The following is a 23,906-nucleotide window of genomic DNA, read 5'->3' on the forward strand; positions in this document are numbered from 1 at the left end:
CATCAAAGGTCACTATAAATCATCATAAGTCACACCAGGTCACTAGATGTCTCAATAAGTCATCATAGGTCACACCAGGTCACCAGAAGTCACACTAAGTCATATGTCTAAGCAGGTCGTCAGACGTGACTTTAAGTTACATACATTAGATAAGGTAAGACAAGGTAACACAAAGTCACACAAGGTCATACAAAAATCACACAATATCACAAAACCACACAATGCCACAGTCACACAAAGTCACAAAGAGACACACAAAATTACACAAAGTCTGACAAGGTCACACACGGCGACACAAGGTCACACAAGATGACTGAATACAACAGCACAATAGCATAACAATACTGAGGCCAAGTCTCATAATACAATGATAGCTATTCCTGAGAAGGTTTTGATGATGGTTAGAGGTTCTTGATCCAATGAGATAAATTTCAGCTTCATTTCTCTTAGAATGAATGCCATGTTATGGAACATAAATGTAACAGTATTAGTCATGACAGTGGCAGTGTGAGGCATAACAGTGCCAGTAAGAGGTGTAACAGTGGAAGTAGGAGGTATAACAGTGGCAGTATGAGGTGTAACAGTGGAAGTAGGAGGTATAACAGTGGCAGTATGAGGTGTAACAGTGGAAGTAGGAGGTATAACAGTGGCAGTATGAGGTGTAACAGTGGAAGTAGGAGGTATAACAGTGGCAGTATGAGGTGTAACAGTGGAAGTAGGAGCTATAACAGTGGCAGTATCAGGTGTAACAGTGGAAGTAGGAGGTATAACAGTGGCAGTATGAGGTGTAACAGTGGAAGTAGGAGGTATAACAGTGGCAGTATGAGATGTAACAGTGGAAGTATGAGGTATAACAGTGGCAATATGAGGTGCAACAGCAGCAGTATGAGGTGTAACAGTGGCAGAATGAGGTGTAACAGTGGCAGTATGAGGTGTAACAGTAGCAGTATGAGGTGTAACAATGGCAGTATGAGGTGTAACATCAGCAGTATGATTTGTAACAGTGGCAATATGAGGTGTAACAGTGGCAGTATGAGGTGTAACAGTGGCAGTATGAGTTGTAACAGTGACACTGTGAGATGTACAGTGGTACTTTGAGGTGAAACATAACAGTATGAAATGTAAGAGCAGTATCAGGTGTAACGTGATGAAAATAAGTATAACATACTGATAATCATGTGTAGCGTTGTTGTATTAACAATAACATCAGGGGTATGAGGTGTAATGTGTCAGTATGAGGCACAGCAGTGGGATCATCAGGTAGCAGTGTGAGACATTATATAGTGCAACAGTATTGGATGTAACTGTATGAGGTGTATCAGCATGAAGTGACAGTGGCAATATGAGGTGTAAGAGGGATACTATATGATGCAACATGGAGAGAATGAGGTATGACTCGAAACCATTATGTGTAGCAGTATGAGGTATAACGCTGAGCGTATGTGATGCCAACATGACATTAAGTGGTTTAACAGCGACAATACCAGATGTAACACTGAGAACTATAATGACGTGAAGTGTAACATAGTTAGATATACGTAACAGTAACAATGTAGCAGCGTAAAAAATTAAGATGTAACAACGTAAGACAGACCCTCAGCGTAAAAAAAAATTAAGCTGTAACAACGTAAGACAGACCCTCAGTGTAAAAAATTAAGCTGTAACAACGTAGGACAGATCCTCAGTGTAAAAAAATTAAGCTGTAACAACGTAAGACAGATCCTCAGTGTAAAAAATTAAGCTGTAACAACGTAGGACAGATCCTCAGTGTAAAAAAATAAGCTGTAACAACGTAAGACAGACCCTCAGTGTAAAAAATTAAGCTGTAACAACGTAAGACAGATCCTCAGTGTAAAAAATTAAGCTGTAACAACGTAGGACAGATCCTCAGCGTAAAAAAATTAAGCTGATTCAATGAATCAAGCTAAACTACCTTTAAAAATAAATCTTAGAGACTAAATGATCTCTGTCATTGATTGGCCCAGTTTATTGTCAACTAACCTCATATAGAGATACTTTAAACCCAAAGAAAAATTGGCAAATTCAGAGCGAATTATTTCTCAATGAAATATAACAGTCTCAGTGTACTGTTGTAAAGGTAATCTTTCTCATTGACAGGGTAAAGAATATCACTGTCAGTGTAAAGTATACCACTGTCAGTGTAAAGAATACCACTGTCAGTGTAAAGAATACCACTGTCAGTGTAAAGAATATCACTGTCAGTGTAAAGAATACCACTGTCAGTGTAAAGTATACCACTGTCAGTGTAAAGAATACCACTGTCAGTGTAAAGAATACCACTGTCAGTGTAAAGAATATCACTGTCAGTGTAAAGAATACCACTGTCAGTGTAAAGAATACCACTGTCAGTGTAAAGTATACCACTGTCAGTGTAAAGAATATCACTGTCAGTGTAAAGAATACCACTGTCAGTGTAAAGTATACCACTGTCAGTGTAAAGAATACCACTGTCAGTGTAAAGAATACCACTGTCAGTGTAAAGAATACCACTGTCAGTGTAAAGAATACCACTGTCAGTGTAAAGTATACCACTGTCAGTGTAAAGAATATCACTGTCAGTGTAAAGAATACCACTGTCAGTGTAAAGTATACCACTGTCAGTGTAAAGAATACCACTTTCAGTGTAAAGAATACCACTGTCAGTGTAAAGAATACCACTGTCAGTGTAAAGAATACCACTGTCAGTGTAAAGTATACCACTGTCAGTGTAAAGAATACCACTGTCAGAGTAAAGAATACTACTGTCAGAGTAAAGAATACCACTGTCAGTGTAAAGAATACCACTGTCAGTGTAAAGAATACCACTGTCAGTGTAAAGAATACCACTGTCAGAGTAAAGAATACTACTGTCAGAGTAAAGAATACCACTGTCAGTGTAAAGAATACCACTGTCAGTGTAAAGAATACCACTGTCAGTGTAAAGAATACCACTGTCAGTGTAAAGAATACCACTGTCAGTGTAAAGAATACCACTGTCAGAGTAAAGAATACCACTGTCAGAGTAAAGAATACCACTGTCAGAGTAAAGAATACCACTGTCAGAGTAAAGAATACCACTGTCAGTGTAAAGAATACCACTGTCAGTGTAAAGAATACCACTGTCAGAGTAAAGAATACCACTGTCAGAGTAAAGAATACCACTGTCAGTGTAAAGAATACCACTGTCAGTGTAAAGAATACCACTGTCAGTGTAAAGAATACCACTGTCAGAGTAAAGAATACCACTGTCAGAGTAAAGAATACCACTGTCAGTGTAAAGAATACCACTGTCAGTGTAAAGAATACCACTGTCAGTGTAAAGAATACCACTGTCAGAGTAAAGAATACCACTGTCAGAGTAAAGAATACCACTGTCAGTGTAAAGAATACCACTGTCAGTGTAAAGTATCCTATCATTAGTGTAACGTATACCATTGTTAGCGTAATGTACAACACTGTCAGTGTATTGCATACAACTGTCGTTGTAATGTATACCAGTGTCAGTATATTAGACCCCATAATGAATACCAGTGTGATTGTAAGGAATACTATCGTCAGTGTACTATACAACATAGACAATGTAATTTGTACCATTGTAAAAGTGACGTACATCATTGTAAGAGTGACGTACATCATTGTAAGAGTAAAGCTTGCTTTGGTCAGTATAATGTATAACATTATACTGATCAAGGCTACCTGGTGAATAATAATGACGTTTATAATCCAAATAACTTTTTGTATAACAGTAAGAGTATATTAGTGAGTGTATATTAGTATGAGGTATATTAGTGAGTGTATGTGGAATATCAGTGAGAGGATGAAATATATGAGGGAAAATAAGGGAATATTTATGTCACTATGAAGCATTTCAGTGACAATATAAAGTGAGTGTGGGATATATCAATGGGAGTATGAGGAATATTAGTGGCAGAGGTATATTAGTGGCAATATAAAGTATGACAGTAGTAGCAACAAAAGCTTTAAGTCAGGCAAATTTACGTGCGAGTACATCTGAGATTTGGGTGGTATAATACACTTGGAGTGCATTATAGTGCTGATAATATGAGGTTTGAGAGTTGTATTTATTTTAACAATAAAATTTTGATATAAATTCAGTGGCCACTTTATTAGATACAGCCTTATAGTACTGGGTAGGCTTCCTCTTTGCTCCCCAAAAACCTGAATTCTTCGTGGCATTGATTCAACAAGTGTGCTGGCAACATTTCTTAGAGATCCTGGTCTATGTTGACATGTTAGCATCACATAATTGCTGCAGATTTCTCGCCTGCACATTCATGCTGCGAATCTCCCGTTCCACTACTTCCCAACGGTAAACTCCAAATTCAGACCCCACCATCTGCATGCTGCAGCAGAAATCGCGATTCGTTAGACCAGGTAACGTTTCTTCACGCTTTAACTGTCCAGCTTCAATGAGTTTATGCCCACTGTAGCCTCAGTTTCCAGTGGTCTTCTGCTGCTGTATCTCATCCACTTCAGGGTTTGACGTGTTGTGCATTCAGAGATGCTCTTTTGCATACCACTATTGTAACTTGCTGTTATTTAAAATAACTGTCACCTTCTATCAGGTTCAATTGAACACAGTTTGGTTATTCTCCTCTGACCATTCTCATTATAAAGGCATTTTTGTCCACAAAACTGCAAGCCACTGGATGCTTTGTATCTTTCACATCATTCTCTGTAAACTCCAGTGATTACTGTGCGTGAAAGTCCCCAGAGATCAGCAGTTTCTGAAATACAGTGTTTTCTTAGTTCATCTCTGGGGCACCAACAATCATCTCACAGTCATAGTCACTTTGATCACATTTCTCTGCTATTCTGATCTTTGGTCTGCACAACAATTGAACTTCTTGACCATATGTGTTCAAGCTGTTAGTCACTGAGGTGCTGCGACGTGACTCACTATTTACATATTTGCACTAACGAACAGGAGTACATGTGTACCTAATAGGAGGCAGTAAGTGTACATCATTTATAGGTTATAATTATGACAGTGGTAGCTTAAGATACTTCAAGGGTACTATAAATCATGACAGTTCATGTATATAACATACAACTGACAATATGAAGTATGTCGAGCAGTATGAAGCACAAGAGGAAACAGTAGCAATAATATTTGCAATATTAAAAGCAACAGTATAACAGAGTACGTGTAACGTCACTTCAATCCTGCTCCTCTCCCAGAAAAACATGGTATGATAGCAGAGCTGTGTCGGTATGAAGATCGCATTATATCTGATATAGTCCAGCTCTCTCGCGTCAGCTGCACACATATCAACCAGTGCTTCCTCGTATGTACATGATATGAAATGTCATGATTGGAATGTTCCTGACTGGAATGTATGTATCAATGATGGCCCCACACACGAGCGCACGATGATCTGCTGCCATAACACAGCTATGGAAACCTACAATCTGGTTCCCCTGCAAAATACATGTGAAAGATATGCGGTATATTTAAGACACATTCTTTCAGATGTAATACATGTTAGCAACAGTTGAGAATACAGCGACTGGCTTATACAGAAAACAGGTGAAGGTCTTCTGTAACAAAGGGATTTATGGAGCAGATGTGGATGTTGGAATGACTGACCTATGACCATTATCTGAAGCGCTAAAGTATATTAATGGCTCATATAGCTTTAATAGTCTCTTAAAGAGAATCATCAAGTTACGTAGGCTTGAGTTTACGGATTTTTGATATGTACTGTTTTGTTGGTTAGGACTAAATTGGATAAAGTTTTTCAGGAAACAGGACAAGTGTTTCTTGACACTGGTCTTAGTCATATGATGACCAGTAGCTGGAGCTTTTGGTCATCTGACCGAGGCCTTTCTCTGGCTTACTGATCCACCCCTTAAAAATCATGGTTATGATCAAAACCATTAGATTACTAGCTGGTTAACTGGGTTTACAACCTATCGACTACACGAGGGTCATTAAGGCGTTATGTGACCTGTTCATCATAAGTCAAGAATACTTTAATCCATAAAACTGGAGATTACTTTATCTCCCAGTGAATATACGGTATATTGAGAGTTATACACTTCTCAGCATATCTGTCCTAAAGTCAAAGACGCGTCCAGAATTTCCTCAACGTCAAGACAAGTCATTATCATCGTCTGCAGATGTATATAATTGTGTCCAAAATTGTCGCTCGCTATTACTAAATATATTCATAAACCTAGTCATTATTCATACCTAAAGTATTCATTTTATAACAGGTCATACCTTAAAAAACTCATGAATATGCATATTATTATTCTCTTAAAAATATTTAAGGAACAAACAAAATGTGAAAAATTACAAAGTCACGGTAATTGTTATACCAATATAAATCGTCTTGAAATTATGATGCAATTATCAAAGATTATAAAATGCGATTCAGAGTGAGCACTTGAGCAGCGTTTTATAACTCAAACAGAAATCTTAGCTACGAGACTGACTGAGTTATATGATACTGCACAGAAAAATTAACAATTCGCATTTCGCCAGCCTGTATTGTATACTATATTGTATGCAATGCAATATTTTATAGTTTATACAAAAGAAAAATACTCGTATTATACCTGTGTATAACTGATGTAGTGATTACTCTAATACAATCCGTTTTGTTCATTAAGTATACTAGAAGTTACTGCTTTAAGAAATCAGACTTTTTACGGATGAAAATGATGTTAGACAGATTTTTTAATATTTTAGAAACTATTTGAAAATGCCAAACCTACAGACCATTTACTCAGTTGTTAAATTACTAATGCATTTAATTTACATCGTCAGTAGTTACAAGATAGATGATGATAATAATATGAGTAAACATTTTTAAATTGTGGAAAGCACAAGATCAGGTCAATTTATTTCTCCTGAGCATATGTCAAATTTTCGAGACTTCTTGTACCAACTGTACTGAATTACACGTTGGCCAAATTATTGACTATTTTCTTTAATCGCTCTGTGGGTTTGTCAAAATGGCCTGAGAAAACACCCCGATGATTTTCACTGTCGTCAGCCTTTAAAATCAGATATTTAATGTACTGCGTAATGCAGATTATTCAGTACATTGACGTTCATCATATGCTATTTCATTATTGTTGGCGAGCTACTCGTGAATGTAGATTAATTTACGTGAATCTATCCTAGCTTAACCTAACCTAGAATTAAAACAACAAAAGTCATTTTTTAAAGTATATTGTCGAGCAAAAATGTAAGCTGCAAGGCGAGCATTGATCCCCCGTTATGTTTGGTGAGCAGGTTGCATATTACTTTCAATATAAAGTATAATAATGATTTAATTATATATAATAGCAGTAGTAAAAGGGAGATCTACATATAACAGAGGAAGTATTATGTGCAATAGAAGACCTCTAAGTTCTAATATGTGATTAATTATGAATTACAAAAACATGAAGAGGACACCAGAGGTATTAGGAAGTGCAACAGAGCCAGTATTATGTATAACAAAAGAAATATGGGATATTACTGAAGATTATGACATACAGTGTTGTTAGTGCCAGTATGATGTGTAACACTGTATGGGGATATACCAGAGGAATTATAACATTAGATGCAGTATAATCTATACTTAAACCAGTATGAAAACATACCAGAGACAAAGTATAACACGAGCAGTGAAAAGGTATAACAGAGGCAGAATGATGCATAACGTTAGCAATGCAAGGATATAACAGAGGAAACGGGTGACCTTACCTTTCTCTTCTGGTTCTTAAGGTGTAAGATGGCTCTCCTCTGAGGGTGGTAGAGAGAGGCTGAACGGTAGAAGATTCCCAGGAAAAATGTGGTGAAGACCACACCTGTCACAGCCTGCAACCCCAGCCTCCAGCCTACCGACCTGCAGCAGATGAAATTACTGGAGAGAACTTGGCTTGTAATTTACCATTACTCTCTCCACACTACTAATACACACGGCGACAGGGTTGCATAACTCGTGCCAGTTTATCTTGCAAGTGCTACCAGTTAACTGTTCGTTTAACTACAGCCAATTAAATGGTGTTGTAACGCCTGCAGAATTCGTTAACCGTGTAACTCTCCCAAGTTGTTCCGTTTAATGACGATACTTCACTGCAAACAATTACAGTGCCGTATTCACTTATGTGTAATAGTGAATCAAGCAATGAGTTAGAACAGATCATTAATTCACAATGGACCAAAGTCCCATTAAAAATTAAACGAAGCTTTATAAACGCTTTAAAACTTGTTTGACGTCAAGTATATTGCGTGATACGAGAGTTAAGAGATTGTATATACACCTACAAAAAAGAATTTCAACTATAGTAATTGAATATACATTCCCAATATGTGATACTATTCATCTCAAGATATATATATACCTAGAAAATCATTTCTCTCCACGTATATATGTTGAGTTTACTTTAATTACTCTTTAGTAATTTAAATACTTTTATCTGGTGGTGAAAAGTTACGTGCAGCCTTAATAACCTTGGTGTAGCCGATAAGGTTTAAACTTCGTTAACCAACCAGCTTATTAAAGTCACTAAATTTGCACTCACAAAAAAAGAAAGCATTTCCGTTTTCACCAAGAGGTTTGTCAGTACGCGTGTGGTTGCAATCTTAAATTATGTCGTATCATACTCTGTGATAGCGGTGTTGAGGGTCTTATTGCACCGGTTGATAATGGTGCAGCACAGACACTCGCCTGATAAAGCCACTTCGTTAAGTGTAATTATTTTTTAAATTCTGGTGCAGAGCTGCCGAAACTAAATGAATGATCAACCTGATTTATAATATATTGTTCGAATTAAGCATTAAAATGAGATTAGCATTTTCTAAGTCAGAGGAAATGGAAAATTTGCGGGTGTTCGTTATATTATGAGCCGCTTTATGGAACAGTGGATCATCTGAAATACCAGGATTTTAACTGGATATAAAACGAGATGTATTTCGGTCGTTCTGGGATGCGGGAAAGCTATTACAACCCGCCCACAAGCCCAGCCTACTAATAATTCATTGTACATGAAAGGAAGACTATTGAATGCTGCAGAAGTTACTAATTATTGCTTACGATCTGAAGTCAGTCACAAGCGGCACTCACGTTTTTTTATTCAAAATTAAAATATAATATTTTCAGGGTAATATCAAATTAACACCTACTCTACCCCCTCCTCTTATTCCTCTCCTCCTCATCCCCCTCCCCTCTTCCTCCTCCTCCTGGTTTTCCTCAGTTGGATACAGAAAGAAAACCAATCTGCTGCTGTAACTTTCGGCACTTGGTTCGTTGCCTCACTTCTGAAGATTAATTTTAGCGGCCTTGTTTTGTCTTTGTTGCAAATTCCCATCTTAAAAACTATATACGTTTCTTTCTGCGCATTTTTCACACTAATTTTTTGCAGTATGTTCATTATTATAGTCTCGTCATCATCCTTCCACTGTTGTCTGTCTTCTCTCACAGTTCTTTCAGGCAGAACATGACCTATGTTCTGCCATTTTCATGTTCTTCACTGGTAGACATAATTATTTTAAGTAGATATGTATGACACTATTTTGGTTTCCTCCACTACTACTACTACTGCTACTGCTACTACTACTACCACTACTGCTACTACCACTACTACTACTGCCACTACTACTACTACTACTACCACCACTACTACTACTACCACTACTACTACTATCACTACTACTACTACTACTACTACTACTACTACTACCACTACTACTACTATTACCTCTACTACTACTACTACTACTACTGCCACTATTACTACTACTGCCACTACTACTACTACCACTACTACTACTATCACTACTACTACTACTACTACAACTACTACTACTATCACTACTACTAATATTACTACGACTATTACTGCCACTACTACTACTACTACTACTATCACTACTACTAATATTACTACAACTACTACTACTGCCTCTACTACTAATATTACTACGGCTATTACTGCCACTACTACTACTATCACTACTACTAATATTACTACTACTACTACTACTACCACTAGTACCACTACCACTACTATTACTACCGCTACTACTACTACTACCACTACTACTACTATCACTACTACTACTACTACCACTACTACTACTATCACTACTACTACTACTACTACTACTACTACTACAACCACTACCTCTACCATTACTACCACCACCTCTACCATTTTACTACTACCTACTCTCACTCTACCTGCCCCGTCCCCACTCTCGTATATATACTGGCTCTCTTATCTTCGCGCTTCTGTGTGACTAGTTAATGGTTCAAGTCGGACCATAACGTCATCTAAAGTTTCATTCTCCTACGTAAGGGTTATTTGTGCATTACTCCAGTCATGTATTGTGTCTTTTTATTCTTTAACTATTCTTATCCATGACTGACTTCTTCATCGCTCCCTGGTTATGTTGTCTCCTTTACTTCCAGTCCGGTCATCTATTTATTTTCTTTTATCACTACCCATTTCATTTTTTTTCTCTTACCTATTTATTTTATCAATATTTTTCCTTACTTTCACCGCAGTTTTTTTTTAATCCTTTCCCCTGCATGTTAATCTCTCAAACACATTCCTGTCCACCCTACCCTGCCCAATGAATATTTTATAAGTCAATCATGATTCCTATAATATTAGTTTCACTTCCTTTAGTCTTTTCTCCAAGACAAGTGTGTATTTTCGTAACATATTATTTTCAAGTGTGGGTTCCAAGCAGGTGCTGGGTACTCCAGGAGAGGCGAATGTAAGTGGCATAAGAAGTTAATGAATGACTCTTTGTTTACATTCATATAAGGATAAACTTAAATTCTCCAAATGCTAATTGGATGCAGAAGTTGCTTGATCGATGTACCACTCTGGTAATATGGTTGGTACCACTGGTAATATCCTTGGTACCTCTGGTAATATCTTGGTACCTCCGGTAATATGCTTGGTACCTCTGGTGGAATGCTTGGTACCTCTGTTAATATGCTTTGTACTTCTGGTGACGGGCAACAAGGGGTCACAGCTGGAAACTGAAAACTCAGATGAGTCACAGGGTTGTTAGGAAGTATTTCTTCAGTCATAGAGTTGTCAGGAAGTGGAACAATCTGGAGAATGATGTAGCAGATGCAGGATCCATACATAGCTTTAAGAAGAGGTTTGATAAAGCTGATGAAAAAGAGAGAGGGTGGACCTAGTAGCGAACAGCGAAGAGGCGGGACCAGAAGATATGAATCAACCCTTGCAACCACAAATAGGTGAGCTCAAGACTATGAATCTCAACTCATTTTACTGCTCGCCTAGGTGAGTCTTATCACATAACATACATAAGTGTATAATGCACATACAAAACATGTAACGCAAAATCATGAACTCATAACCACAACATCCAATAAACAACTGCACAGCACTCAAGCACACACTACACCAACATACAATATACACATAAATACACAACATACAGAAATATATAACACAAATAAACACACACCATACCTACAAGCATACAACATACACATAAATAAACAATATACACAAAAAATTATACAAACACACAGAATACCCATAAACACAGCAAATATATATAAACACACAACATACACGCAAAAGTAAAATACAATATGTAGATATACACAACATACACACAAACGTATAGCAAACACTCAAATATGTTATACACACACTCACAACACATTGCTGACAACTTCCTTACACAAGACAGAGAAGAGTGAAATGCCTCACTTTATAGTCACCTTGAGGAAGACAGAGGAGGGAGTAATGCATCACCTTATAGTCACCTTGAAGAAGACAGAGAAGAGAGTAATGCTTCACCTTTATATCTACCTTGAAGAAGACAGAGAAGAGAGTAATGCCTTACCTTATAGCTTCCTTGAAGAAGACAGAGAAGAGAGTAATGCCGATGCCACATCCTGACTGGGCGATTATCTCAACAAACTCTCGCCTTCTCTTGAAGTACTGACCCAGCATGAGGTTGGCTGTCTCCCTGGTCATACCGACGCCCACACCCAGGACTAGACCGTAGCTGCCGGAGAATCAACACTCTCACTATTACAGATAGCACGAATATAAGAAGAAAAGAAAGAAGGAACGCTTCAGCTTGCCTACTGGCCCATGCTAGGCAAGTCCCTTTCAAACCCAAACCCACTAACAAAATTGTTTGTCATTATTCATGCCTAACTCAGTCGAAAAGTCACAGACATGTAATAATATATATTGTACCATCAAGTGAGTAAATAAGACACATGTACGACGGTTAGGTATATTTATTCCGCAACGTTTCGGCTACACTGAAAACAGTAGAAGTAACGAAGATGGAAGACGATGTAATCAGTCTATCATTCTCGAAGTAGTATTGTCAGTCCCTCAGCCTGGAGAAGAGATCAACACTATAATCTGGAACAAGTGCATGAAACTCAACTCTTCTCCAGACAGAGAGACTCACCATCTCAAAACTACTTCTTTGAAGATGATGAACCGACTACATCGTCTTGACATTTCCAAGGCTTCTGCTGCCTCCTCTGTATTTAACTGAATGGGTCTACAGTGTAGGCGAAGCGTTCCGGAATAAGGATACCTAACTCTTGCACATGTGTTCCTTAATTACACTTAGCATATACAATCAACATATACATAACGAATCCGATTTAGCTTACCGCTCTCCAGGAGCTAATTACATTATATTAGACGAGATAAAAATACGACATTTAAAAAACAGTGGTTTATTACCACCTGATTTTGGAGTCATATATCACGGCCTCATTCATGTGCACAATTGGACAAGTGGATTATGTGGCGTTATACGATTAGGTGTTATTTACGCTGCGGCTTATTTTGATGCACTCTTTTGCTAATTACAAATACATTTAATTATTTACTTAATCTATGTTAAGAGCTAAATTAATGTTGGGTAGTCAGCGCAAGTGGTGGTGGGGGCTTGATCAGCAGTCCGCCAAAATATTCCATAGAAAAAGGAATCTGATAGTCTGATCTCATAGTCACTAGAGTATAGATAGCTGGTTCAGAGAACCGAGAAATTCATTGAGCCTGAGGATGAGGACTGATTACCTCATCACTAGAGAGCAGGAATTCTGGTAGCTATTTCTAAAATATTGTGGCTCTTTTGCTTAAATAGCTTCTAAGGAGGTAATTGTATAAAGAAAACAAGTTCGAGGAAAAATATATTTAAAGTGAATGCAATGACACTCAGAAAATTCTCATAGTTTGTATTATTTCACGTGGATGATCAATTACATATATTAACAAATGCTTAATGGAGAAAAGAAATTCACATCACATCATGTTATTATGACACCAGGTTCATGTTTAAGAGACTGGTCACCTGAAGTCTCAGGTTCCACCAGTGTTCCAGAGACTGGTCACCTGAAGTCTCAGGTTCCACGAGTGTTCCAGAGACTGGTCACCTGAAGTCTCAGGTTCCACCAGTGTTCCAGAGACTGGTCACCTGAAGTCTCAGGTTCCACCAGTGTTCCAGAGACTGGTCACCTGAAGTCTCAGGTTCCACCAGTGTTCCAGAGACTGGTCACCTGAAGTCTCAGGTTCCACCAGTGTTCCAGAGACTGGTCACCTGAAGTCTCAGGTTCCACCAGTGTTCCAGAGACTGGTCACCTGAAGTCTCAGGTTCCACCAGTGTTCCAGAGACTGGCCACCTGAAGTCTCAGGTTCCACCAGTGTTCCAGAGACTGGCCACCTGAAGTCTCAGGTTCCACCAGTCCTCCAGAGGCTGATCACCTGAAGTCTCAGGTTCTTGATACAGTTCCTCCAATAACTTATTTGTTACAATACACCAAATAAACTAGTTTATGCAGTACCTTCAAAGCTCACAACAGTTGCAACAATGCTCAGAATTTACATTCAAAGATACTAAATTCTAGTTGAAACAGTGTACAAGGTTATAAAAAACAGTTGCAACAGTGTGCAGGAATCTCCTTAGCTTATATACACGTACATGGTGTCAGGGTAGCCAGGATAATGTGTGAGACACATATATCATTCTCAGTAGACGATAGTGCCCGGTAACACACACACAGACACAATAGTGGATCCTTTAGTTAAGGGTATGTTCTAGTGTTTGCTCACGTGTCTTTTTGAACCAATTTCTCGTTTTAAGTTATCAAGGTTTATTTCATTAAATCTGTAGATACAGTGACCTTTGATATTTACACTAATGTATATAATGATCATTGAGCTATAATTGTAGGATTCAGTGACATTAGACATTTAAATTAATAAGGGCAGTGACCCCTGGATACTTTAATGGATTCAGTGACGTTGGATATAGTAACGTAAATATTCACACTAGTGGATACAGTGAGGTTGGACATTCACACTAGTGGATGCACTGACAATGGACACCTACACAGTGTGTTTATGTGAATATTATTTACCTGAGTAAGATCTGGTGAAGCTGTAGCGCGAAAGAAGCGAAGAGAATAGCGAGTGCCATGATGAGCCCCCCGATGACGGCGGTGAGTCTGGTGCTCTTCCTGCGGCACAGTGCCACCACAAGTGGTGCTGAAAGCCTCGACACTGCCAAACTGGTGGACCCCACCCAACCTGAGGGAGACACAAGCACGTAACATACCTGTTTATTGGTCCTTTCTTGTGTAAAGTACTCACATGGCCGTATGCATGTTCTGACCTAGTGCATTTACTGTCCTGATATTTTTCATTTGCTTCATCTGGCTCATGTACTGACCTGACTTAGCTTGAAGAGTGAAATTCTTTCTTCCATCATAACTGATCTCAGTATTAAGGAACTGATTAGACCTGACGAATATTCTGATTTTACTCAGGATGAGTGCTGAGAGATATATCAAACTACATTTTTCAAATTATACGCTGATCTAACTTTATCTGAGGCGGAAAACCCAACACACAGCTTACTCATCTTAACCTCGCTGATGAATGCGCTACCTGACCTGACCTGATTTAACCTACCTTGACGTGATTTCCACATGTTTTTTCCATCTTACATAAGATACTGAATTCATTCATATTATACAACGTAGTCATACAGTATCATGAGAAAGCTCTGGGCTGTGTTGATGGCTGTCTGCCAATTATATTTTGCAAATGGCAAAATTATGTTTCACGTGATAACCTGAGAGTGCCTCTTATGATCGGCTTCAAATGTTCAGTATTGATGCATCCTGTTTAGAGTATAAGGCTGCACTTGACTGCTTGTTTTTCCAAATAAGAATATAAGAACATAATAAAGGAGGAACACTGCAGCAGGCCTGCTGGCCCATACTAGGCAGGTCCTTTACAATTCATCCCACTAACAAAACATTTGCCCAACCCAATTTTCAATGCTATCCAAGAAATAAGCTCTGATATGCAAGTCCCACTCAAATCCAACCCCTCTCACTCAAATATGCAATGTCATTTTTTAAACGAGATTTGCTTTGGTTACTGGGCGATTCTAGATAGGTGTCCCACATATTAAAAAAAAACCCAACTCCCTGCTTCTTAACCCATGCCACATGTGGCAAATATTACCGTTATTTTCCCTGCAGTCCTATGGGGAGAGATGAGAGAGGGGGATGACAACGTTATGAGAGAAAAGGGGGGTGGAGGACTGTAATATGATACTCGTCTGGATGCATGTTTGACTTTTAACTATCAATACCTTAATTGTACGTTTAATTTAACAGTTGAGTTTTAATAGTTTAATATTTCAGTCTCTTTTATAAGTATAAAGTTAAACGAACCTAAAGACGTAATTTAAGTAACTTAGTAATTCAAGTATGTAGTCTACACGCCTACAGATCACATCTGTTTTGCGTGTGGGGACAGCCAAGCAACGGGAGACATTCTGGAGTCACTGGCCAGGAGTAGAGGGGAAGCATTTACCTTACCTCTTGACATTTAGTATAATACAATGAAGAATGAGAGCTGCCTCCCCTCAAATCGCTCACAAACATATCTTGTGTATAACTGGAGTATAGCATATACTCATTAATAATAATTCATGGTGTTCCCAAAATGTTTCTTTAATCACACTCCACAGACTCAGGCGGTAAGTTTATATTATCAATCCTAGTAATGCGTATACTATGGGTATTTAAATGTAAACAAATGCAATGTATATAGTGCATCTCTTCATGGACTGTAACCAATTAGAACAATTATATACCTGGTAACACACACTGCTCTTAGTCTGATAGTCTAGACACTACAGACCTTTTGTGATCTGTACCTCGATGCACTCGGGTAGCAAAGCAGCTGCAGCTGAACTTTTAAACTCTTTCTTGACGCATCAGACATGATTGCGTCCGTTTCTACAGGCACTGTATGACCATTCCGAGTTTAACGTGTCCCCTAAATAAAATAACTATACTTTAGTCGCTACGCGATACGGAACATATTAATTACCGCTGCAACACAGCCCTAGTCAACTGCACCTCACTCCAACTTACTCTCGTTGCCTCGTAGCTAGTAATTGGACTCCTGTTACTTATTCCTTTTGAAATAAACTCAAATAGTCTGTCATCCTTATTATGCATGCTTGGGTTTCAGACTTCTATTGACCATGACTCCAAAGTTCGGTATGATCAAATTACACGTCAACTGGTTCATATATGTTAAAGTTACTTTCAAACACGAGGTTAGGCCTTGGCATTTTCCACGCCGAATTGCATCTGCCACTTTTCGGACCACGACATTAACTTGTCGAAATTTTCTTTAAGGTCAATGGTTTAATTGATTATTTTTTTTGTAGTCAGTGAATTTTCTCAGGTCGAATTTATGTTTTGTCAAGATCATTAATATTTGTAGATTATGAACAAGGGGCACAAACCTGATCCCTATGGATCCCTATGGATCCCTATGGATCTCTATGGATACCTATGGATCCCTATGGATTCCTATGGATTTCAGGCTATTTATACCATGACTCTGTTGTGTATCAGCCAGACATGCCTTGATTAATGATGCCAAATTTCCTCAAATACCCAGTGCTGCAAATGCTTTAGCATTCTGTGTGACTATTAAAGGTTTTATTGAAATCCAAATGAATAACATCATATTCTTTATCATTATCCACCCCATCATATGCCATACTAAGAAAGTCAGTAAATTTGTGGATCTGTAGCGCGATTCATTAATTATATTATACTCATGAAGGTAACTTCATTGCTGTAATGGCTTGATAAAGCTCCTGGAGAGCGAAACGTTGCCACAATAAATGTCACATTAGTTGCACTTGTGTCCTTTTACTTTTCATTGCTTTCGTTGCTTCTAATAATCTGCTCACCAGTGAGGCCATGCTACTTGGGCGATAATTCGATGGTATCTTCTGATTTAAAATTTTGTGGATAAGAATCGCATTTACCATCTTCCACATCTCCCATACCATACCTGTTTGCAGTGATATATTGAATAAATACCAGCACACTAAGTATCATCTGCCATTCCTTATGGACACTTGAAGACAAGGCGTCAGGATTCAAAGATTTATTATCTTTTAATCAATCTACTTGTTCGATGTCTATACCTCTAGTAACTATGATATCACGTAATATCGTTATGTTTCGCCCTCTGTAATTATTAATTACTGAGATGTTTGTGTTTTCGCGTGTGGAAACTCGAAAATATATAAGCGTTTTAAAAAGTGAATACCTGCCCCCCTCGTTATCAGCAAGATATCCAGACCCAAGTGATGGACTCCCTTGCAACTTCAATTGCAGTCACGTTTAACTTTTTATTGTATTTTTTTATAAGTTTTATTTTTATATGAACTTACTAATTTGTAAGGCGAGCGTTACCTTTTCTAATGCGGTGAAAAGTTCTAATCCTCCGTATTAGATGTTTTAGACCGATAATCATCCACTTCAGATCATTTTTTTTGGATCTGATATCTGTGTAGAAAATATATGTTATACAGGCACCTTCTTTGTAGTTAGAAACACTTCGCTCAGACAATTCTATTCAATAGAGTATACAAAACCGTCATTAATGTAATCATTTGTTACATTATTCCATTCAACATTAGTCAAGTGTTCCCAAAGTCAATTGTAATCCACCGAGCGAAATTCAAGACTTTTACTGCACTATTCGAATTATTATATTTTCGTGAAATATTTTAAGTTATGTGTTTATGGTCACTTGTGAGGAACTCTTCTGTGACCTCTAGGTTATTACGTCCAGTTGGTTATTTCACAAACTTTTAAGAATCAATTCTAGACAATCTCTAGGAAGTCCCTGGATTCAGATTGCAAATAAAACAGTGTCAGTCATTTTGGCTGGAATTCAAATCTGAGAGAATTGCTATATTTTCGTTTATTGATGCTTTATTTCGTCCCAAAGCAGAATCCATTGATCGCTATAATAACTGAAATCAGCTTTTCGTACTCTACAAATTCTAATCAGATAGATTATATATATTTTCCTTAAGTTTTTGTTTTACTACAATGAGTAAATTCAATATATCTCTGATGAAAAACGCCACCCACAGAATTCTTTTGTCTGTATATCGATGATATTCAGTGTCGACAAGATGATGAATTACATACCTGTCCTACATCTGAATATCTTTACTTGTATACGTTTCGCCAACCAGTGACTTTATCAGTGGAATAATGGACATAATTGAAATATATACAGCAAATAGTCGAAGATTGAGTAATCAGTCCCTGAGCCAAAGAACAATTGTACTCTTGAAGACTCCGTAGCAAAGACTGAAGCACAGGCAGGAAGATGGGTACTTATATACTTTAGTCTCCAAGACTAAGGTGTTTATCACTTGCTCTTTGGCTGAAGATATCCAGATGTGTTTAATTCATCATTCTTGTGGTTATTTTTATTATTGCAGAATAATTTAAAATCTTGTACGTGGCATTCTGCACGAATGTCCAAACTTTTCAAACGAGTTTATTGTGTTTCTGGCGTTATGAAAATATGTTTATGTTAAGAAAGATTTTCTTAAGTATCTTCCTCCTGAATATCTTTGCCTTTCCACGATGTTTGTTATTTTCGTTACCCATTGTTTCTAGATGTTTCATTTAAATCGTCTTCCGTTAATGTGAACAATCCCAAACGTTGTCCTAGTTACCGCTTAAAGGGTTACCAGGCAGGCCAAGTATATTTATTGGTCTACCTGAGCAGGCCAATAAGTATAGTGACCTGTATCGCTCGTGAGTACTTCTTAGAATCTCTTAGTAAGTTCAGAGCAAATTTCATCAGTGAATTCATCTGCCTTCCACTTTTCCCCTGTCTCATTATGCGGCGATTTCCATTCAGTTTTCTCTTGATACAGATGAATTTATTTGAGATGAAATTTAGCAAGATACAATGCAATTTTTACAGTTCTTTTCTGCTTTGGTCCTGATTTTAATGCGTTCATTCTTAGCTTAACTGTGCTGTTCTGCGTTGTCTTTTATCCCTCTTCTTAAGCATAATCTTCCTCTTTAAATAATTCTATTTTATTTCTTCACATTGTTTTTGAATCATGTTTATCATTGTTTATCATCGTTCATCATGTTTATCATTGTTTATCATCGTTCATCATGTTTATCATTGTTTATCATCGTTCATCATGTTTATCATTGTTTATCATCGTTCATCATGTTTATCATTGTTTATCATCGTTTTGTCTATCATGATGCTATAGTGAGCAAGTAAGAAGGTTGTAGTCCAAGCTGTTATTAGCATAACATTCGATCTGTGTGAATTATTATAATCAAATTATTCACACAAATCGAAACTGTAAGGGTTTCGATCTGTATGAAGCTCAACAGGGCGAAACTAAGTCATAGTTCGTTTCCCATGTCTTTGTATATATATTACTCTTTTGCCTGTTTTCTTTATTTTTCTATTTTCTCGGCTTCCATTAAGTAATCACACATCAAGACGCAGTGGACGCTCTCTCTTGGAGACACACTGGTTAACCTCCTCCCATTAACCTAATTGCATCTCTAATATGGTGATCCAAGTCAGACCGAAACGTCGTCATAAGTTTATTTTTCCTATACACAGGTTATTTGTGTATTGTTCTCTCTGTCTCTCTCGTCATTATCTTATTAATACTTACAGTCTTCTACAGTAATAGTTTAATTTTGAATTTATTTTCATGTTTGTATCATCCTTTAGCTTTCTAGATGATTGTAGATAAGTACAATACTGTTGTTCCTAATGTATTATCCACGTGGTTTCCTTAATCTGGATAAATACATGAGTGGATGTGGGTGGGTGTGAGTTGGACCTGATAGCTTGTGCTACCAGGTCGGTTGCCGTGTTCCTCCCTTAAGTCAATGTGACCTGACCTGACTAGGTTGGGTGCATTGGCTTAAGCCGGTAGGAGACTTGGACCTGCCTCGCATGGGCCAGTAGGCCTTCTGCAGTGTTCCTTCGTTCTTATGTTCTTATGTTCTTATTAATTTCATCAAATCTCTTCTTTTCCTTTTAAAAAGTCATCCCTTCATTTTCTGTCACTTGGTATTCCTGGGAGATTTTGCATTCACTACTCTTCATATTAATTTTAAAATTGTTTCTACTTCTGATAGTATCTTTATTTATTTTTGTTGTTTTTATGCTAATCGGAGATCCTGCTATTATATGTGTACAAATTCTTCAGGTTCTTTTGCATGGAGTGTGATATCACTAGCACATAGGTATCACTAGCACATGGGTATCACTAGCACATGGGTATCACTAGCACATGGGTATCACTGGAGATGTGGGAGGGAGAGATTTCTGGTGGTTAATGCACTCTCTGTGAGGATTGTGTACCTGTGGGATAGACATGAAAAGGTGAGGCAGATTATTTTAATGAGACAGAGTAAGGTAGGGCCAAGATGAAAATGTGAAGGTGGTGTCTATAGTTTTAGCATTACGTAGGTAAAGAAGGGGAAATGAGGTCTGGCAGGGATTTATTCTGTGGTTTTTCTGATTTCCATGTGCTCATTTTTGTATCATCAGTGTTGCCAACTTTGTTATAATATTGTGGCAGTTGTTCTGAGAGTATTGCACACTCCACAGCTAGTTGTATCATGATATGGCACTGGGCGGATGGTGGGATTTTGGTAGAGTGAGAAAAAAAAGGAGCGAAAGGTGAGCGACACTCCGCCAGCAAACCTCCTGTGTTCGTTTTCGTGGTGAGGAGTTGTATATTTAAATTCGTTGATAATTCATTAACTGAAACAGATTTTCTTTATAATAATTGTGTTCGTGCAGTATCATGACATAATTTGGTCGTAATTTGCTTTCAACTCTAATAATACATATTCGGGTCAGGTCGAAGTCTGGGGCTGTTGACATAACAGTATCAGCTGTTGTTGACATAACAGTATCAGCTGTTGTTGACATAACAGTATCAGCTGTTGTTGACATAACAGTATCAGCTGTTGTTGACATAACAGTATCAGCTGTTGTTGACATAACAGTATCAGCTGTTGTTGACATAACAGTATCAGCTGTTGTTGACATAACAGTATCAGCTGTTGTTGACATAACAGTATCAGCTGTTGTTGACATAACAGTATCAGCTGTTGTTGACATAACAGTATCAGCTGTTGTTGACATAACAGTATCAGCTGTTGTTGACATAACAGTATCAGCTGTTGTTGACATAACAGTATCAGCTGTTGTTGACATAACAGTATTAGCTGTTGTTGACATAACAATATTAGCTGTTGTTGACATAACAGTATTAGCTGTTGTTGACATAACAGTATTAGCTGTTGTTGACATAACAGTATTAGCTGTTGTTTACATAGCAGTATTAGCTGTTGTTTACAGCTTGGAAAGTTGTCTGTTGATATGATCGGTGGCGTTCGCTCAGTTTAATGATTTTCTTGCGTTTATGTGTATTTTATATGCCAGAATTTGTTTACGTTGATCTTAAATACTATACAGATAAAGTAATATGTGAATTGTTTTAAGAATATTTTTTATTACTGTAATTTGCGCAGAGGAAGCCTGTGTTGATGTGTTCCCTCAGTTAAACAGTTCCATGATTTTCTTTTGCGTTTTATATGTAAAAATTTGTAAATAAGGATCTTAAACATGCATGAACTAATTAAGTTGATGGTACAAAAAAATCTCACATTAGGTTTTTCAAAGAGGCATTTCGACTGGGTGAGTTAATTCTAACCACACTTAGTAACACTACTTCAGCAGGAAAGATTAAGTGACCTCACTTTACTCTCTATTGAAAAAGTGTACTGATGCAACTGAAGCAAAGAGGCTCAGTGTATTACAAGATTATAGAACAGTTTACTTCTCAAAGAAGGATAGAACTCACTTACAAGTGAATTAAGTCAAATTATCTGGTATTTCATTTTTAAATTTATGCATAAGAAAAAAAAATTCCTGCCCTGCAGTGCTGTATAGCCCTTGTGGTTTAGCGCTTCTTTTTGATTATAATAATAATAATGCATAAGAAAATATTCATTTCTTATTTTGCCTATTTTGCAATTTATTCAGTTTATAGAATATTAAATATTAAGTTTATTTATGCATGACAATTCATATTATTTGCAGTTTGCTATCCGCATTACGTGTGGAAAATTTTGATAATTTTCCTGTGATTTGTTTGTAATAATTCATGGGGATAAAAGCGTTTATAAAGTAGTTTTAAATGTGTAATGTTGGTGTGACTTTTGAAAGGCAATAATTCTCAGGTTGACCAATGTATCTCCTATATTTTCCTTGTTTATTGTATTCAATTAAGTAAAATGTATTTGTTGTAATGTTGGAAAAGTTAATACTAGGATAAAATAATGTATTACACACCTGGAAGTGTTACTTAATTAAAATAACTATGTATACAAGAGGAGAGGAAAGAAAATATGGCGTAACAGGACAACTGAGCCGGCAAATCTGTGAAAAAAAATTATCGAGTATTATCGTGACTGCTAGAAATAATACACACGGAAATGCTTCATTACAAGGTAAGTGAAAAAGAAATACATCTGGAAAGGTCCAGATATATAATGAAATGTCACGTAAGCAAACACTATAACATATTTATTAGAAAACGTTTTCTAATAAATATGTTATAGTGTTTGCTTACGTGTCTTTCTAAACCAACTTGTCGGTATTTATTACCAAGGTTTATACCATAATGAAATGTAATCGTCAAGGTTGATGTGGCTGAAAACCAGGATGAGGTATAATATGACGCCACATTGCCTGCCACTTATATCATCCAGTAATTAATGTGCACCTCCCAGTGTGTACTGAACTCCATATAACAGATAAGGTAGCCAGATATTGGCCAATATTCGTGTTACCTTTCTTTTAGGAGGCGTTAGGATATACCACCAACGTAATAAATGGGTAAGTGTATTAATTTCTTATAATGTGAAATTGTGTGTTTAATAATTGGAAAAACAGTATCTCAGACAAAATACTTAAATCTGTCTAGTTCATATCACTTTTTTACAATCATACAGTCCACTAAATAGCCAGTGTTACTGGCTTCAATTTTCATAAATATTCAGGAACCAGATGTTCCTAATCCAGGGTCCTGAAGTTAGCTGGAGAGCTGAAACGGTGTACATTGAAGGAGGGACATTGTTTGCGACCCCAGTGTTCTTTAGGTCCACATGACTCACGAAATCGTAATGACACGATTGCAAACAAACCATACCCCGGCCGGGATTGAATCCGCGGTCAGAGAGTCTCTAAACTCCAGCCCGTCGCGTTAGCCACTAGACCAGCTAGCCACAATAAGATTCATCCAACTAGGTATATCTAGGTATACCTAGTTGGCTAACGCGACGGGCTGGAGTTTTGAGACTCTCTGACCGCGGATTCAATCCCGGCCGGGGTATGGTTTCTTTAGGTCCCATAAGTCTCCATGATACAACAACTTCGTTAAGTCACTATTTGTTTTTGTGTGTAAAATTCTCTCTAGTTATGTGAGTGGAAAGTTAATTTGA

The 23,906-nt window shown here is 37.4% G+C and overlaps 1 protein-coding gene across 3 annotated transcripts in view; it reads right to left on the reverse strand.

The window, feature by feature from the left end:
- Positions 1-23,906, reverse strand: part of LOC128699110 (monocarboxylate transporter 2) — a 403,927-nt gene that overhangs the window by 37,289 nt on the left and 342,732 nt on the right. For all 3 annotated transcript variants that reach the window (XR_011393491.1, XR_011393492.1, XM_053791628.2), the window contains exons 5-7: positions 14,409-14,577; positions 11,861-12,025; positions 7,724-7,865 (exon numbers count right to left, since the gene is read on the reverse strand). Coding sequence is in view for 1 of the 3 variants with exons in the window: in XM_053791628.2 (XP_053647603.1) it covers positions 7,724-7,865; positions 11,861-12,025; positions 14,409-14,577 (476 nt within the window). In the remaining 2 variants the exon portion in view is untranslated. The remainder of the gene's footprint in view (positions 1-7,723; positions 7,866-11,860; positions 12,026-14,408; positions 14,578-23,906) is intronic.

This window comes from Cherax quadricarinatus, chromosome 54 (assembly GCF_038502225.1).
Source record: "Cherax quadricarinatus isolate ZL_2023a chromosome 54, ASM3850222v1, whole genome shotgun sequence".
Classification (NCBI taxonomy): domain Eukaryota; kingdom Metazoa; phylum Arthropoda; class Malacostraca; order Decapoda; family Parastacidae; genus Cherax; species Cherax quadricarinatus.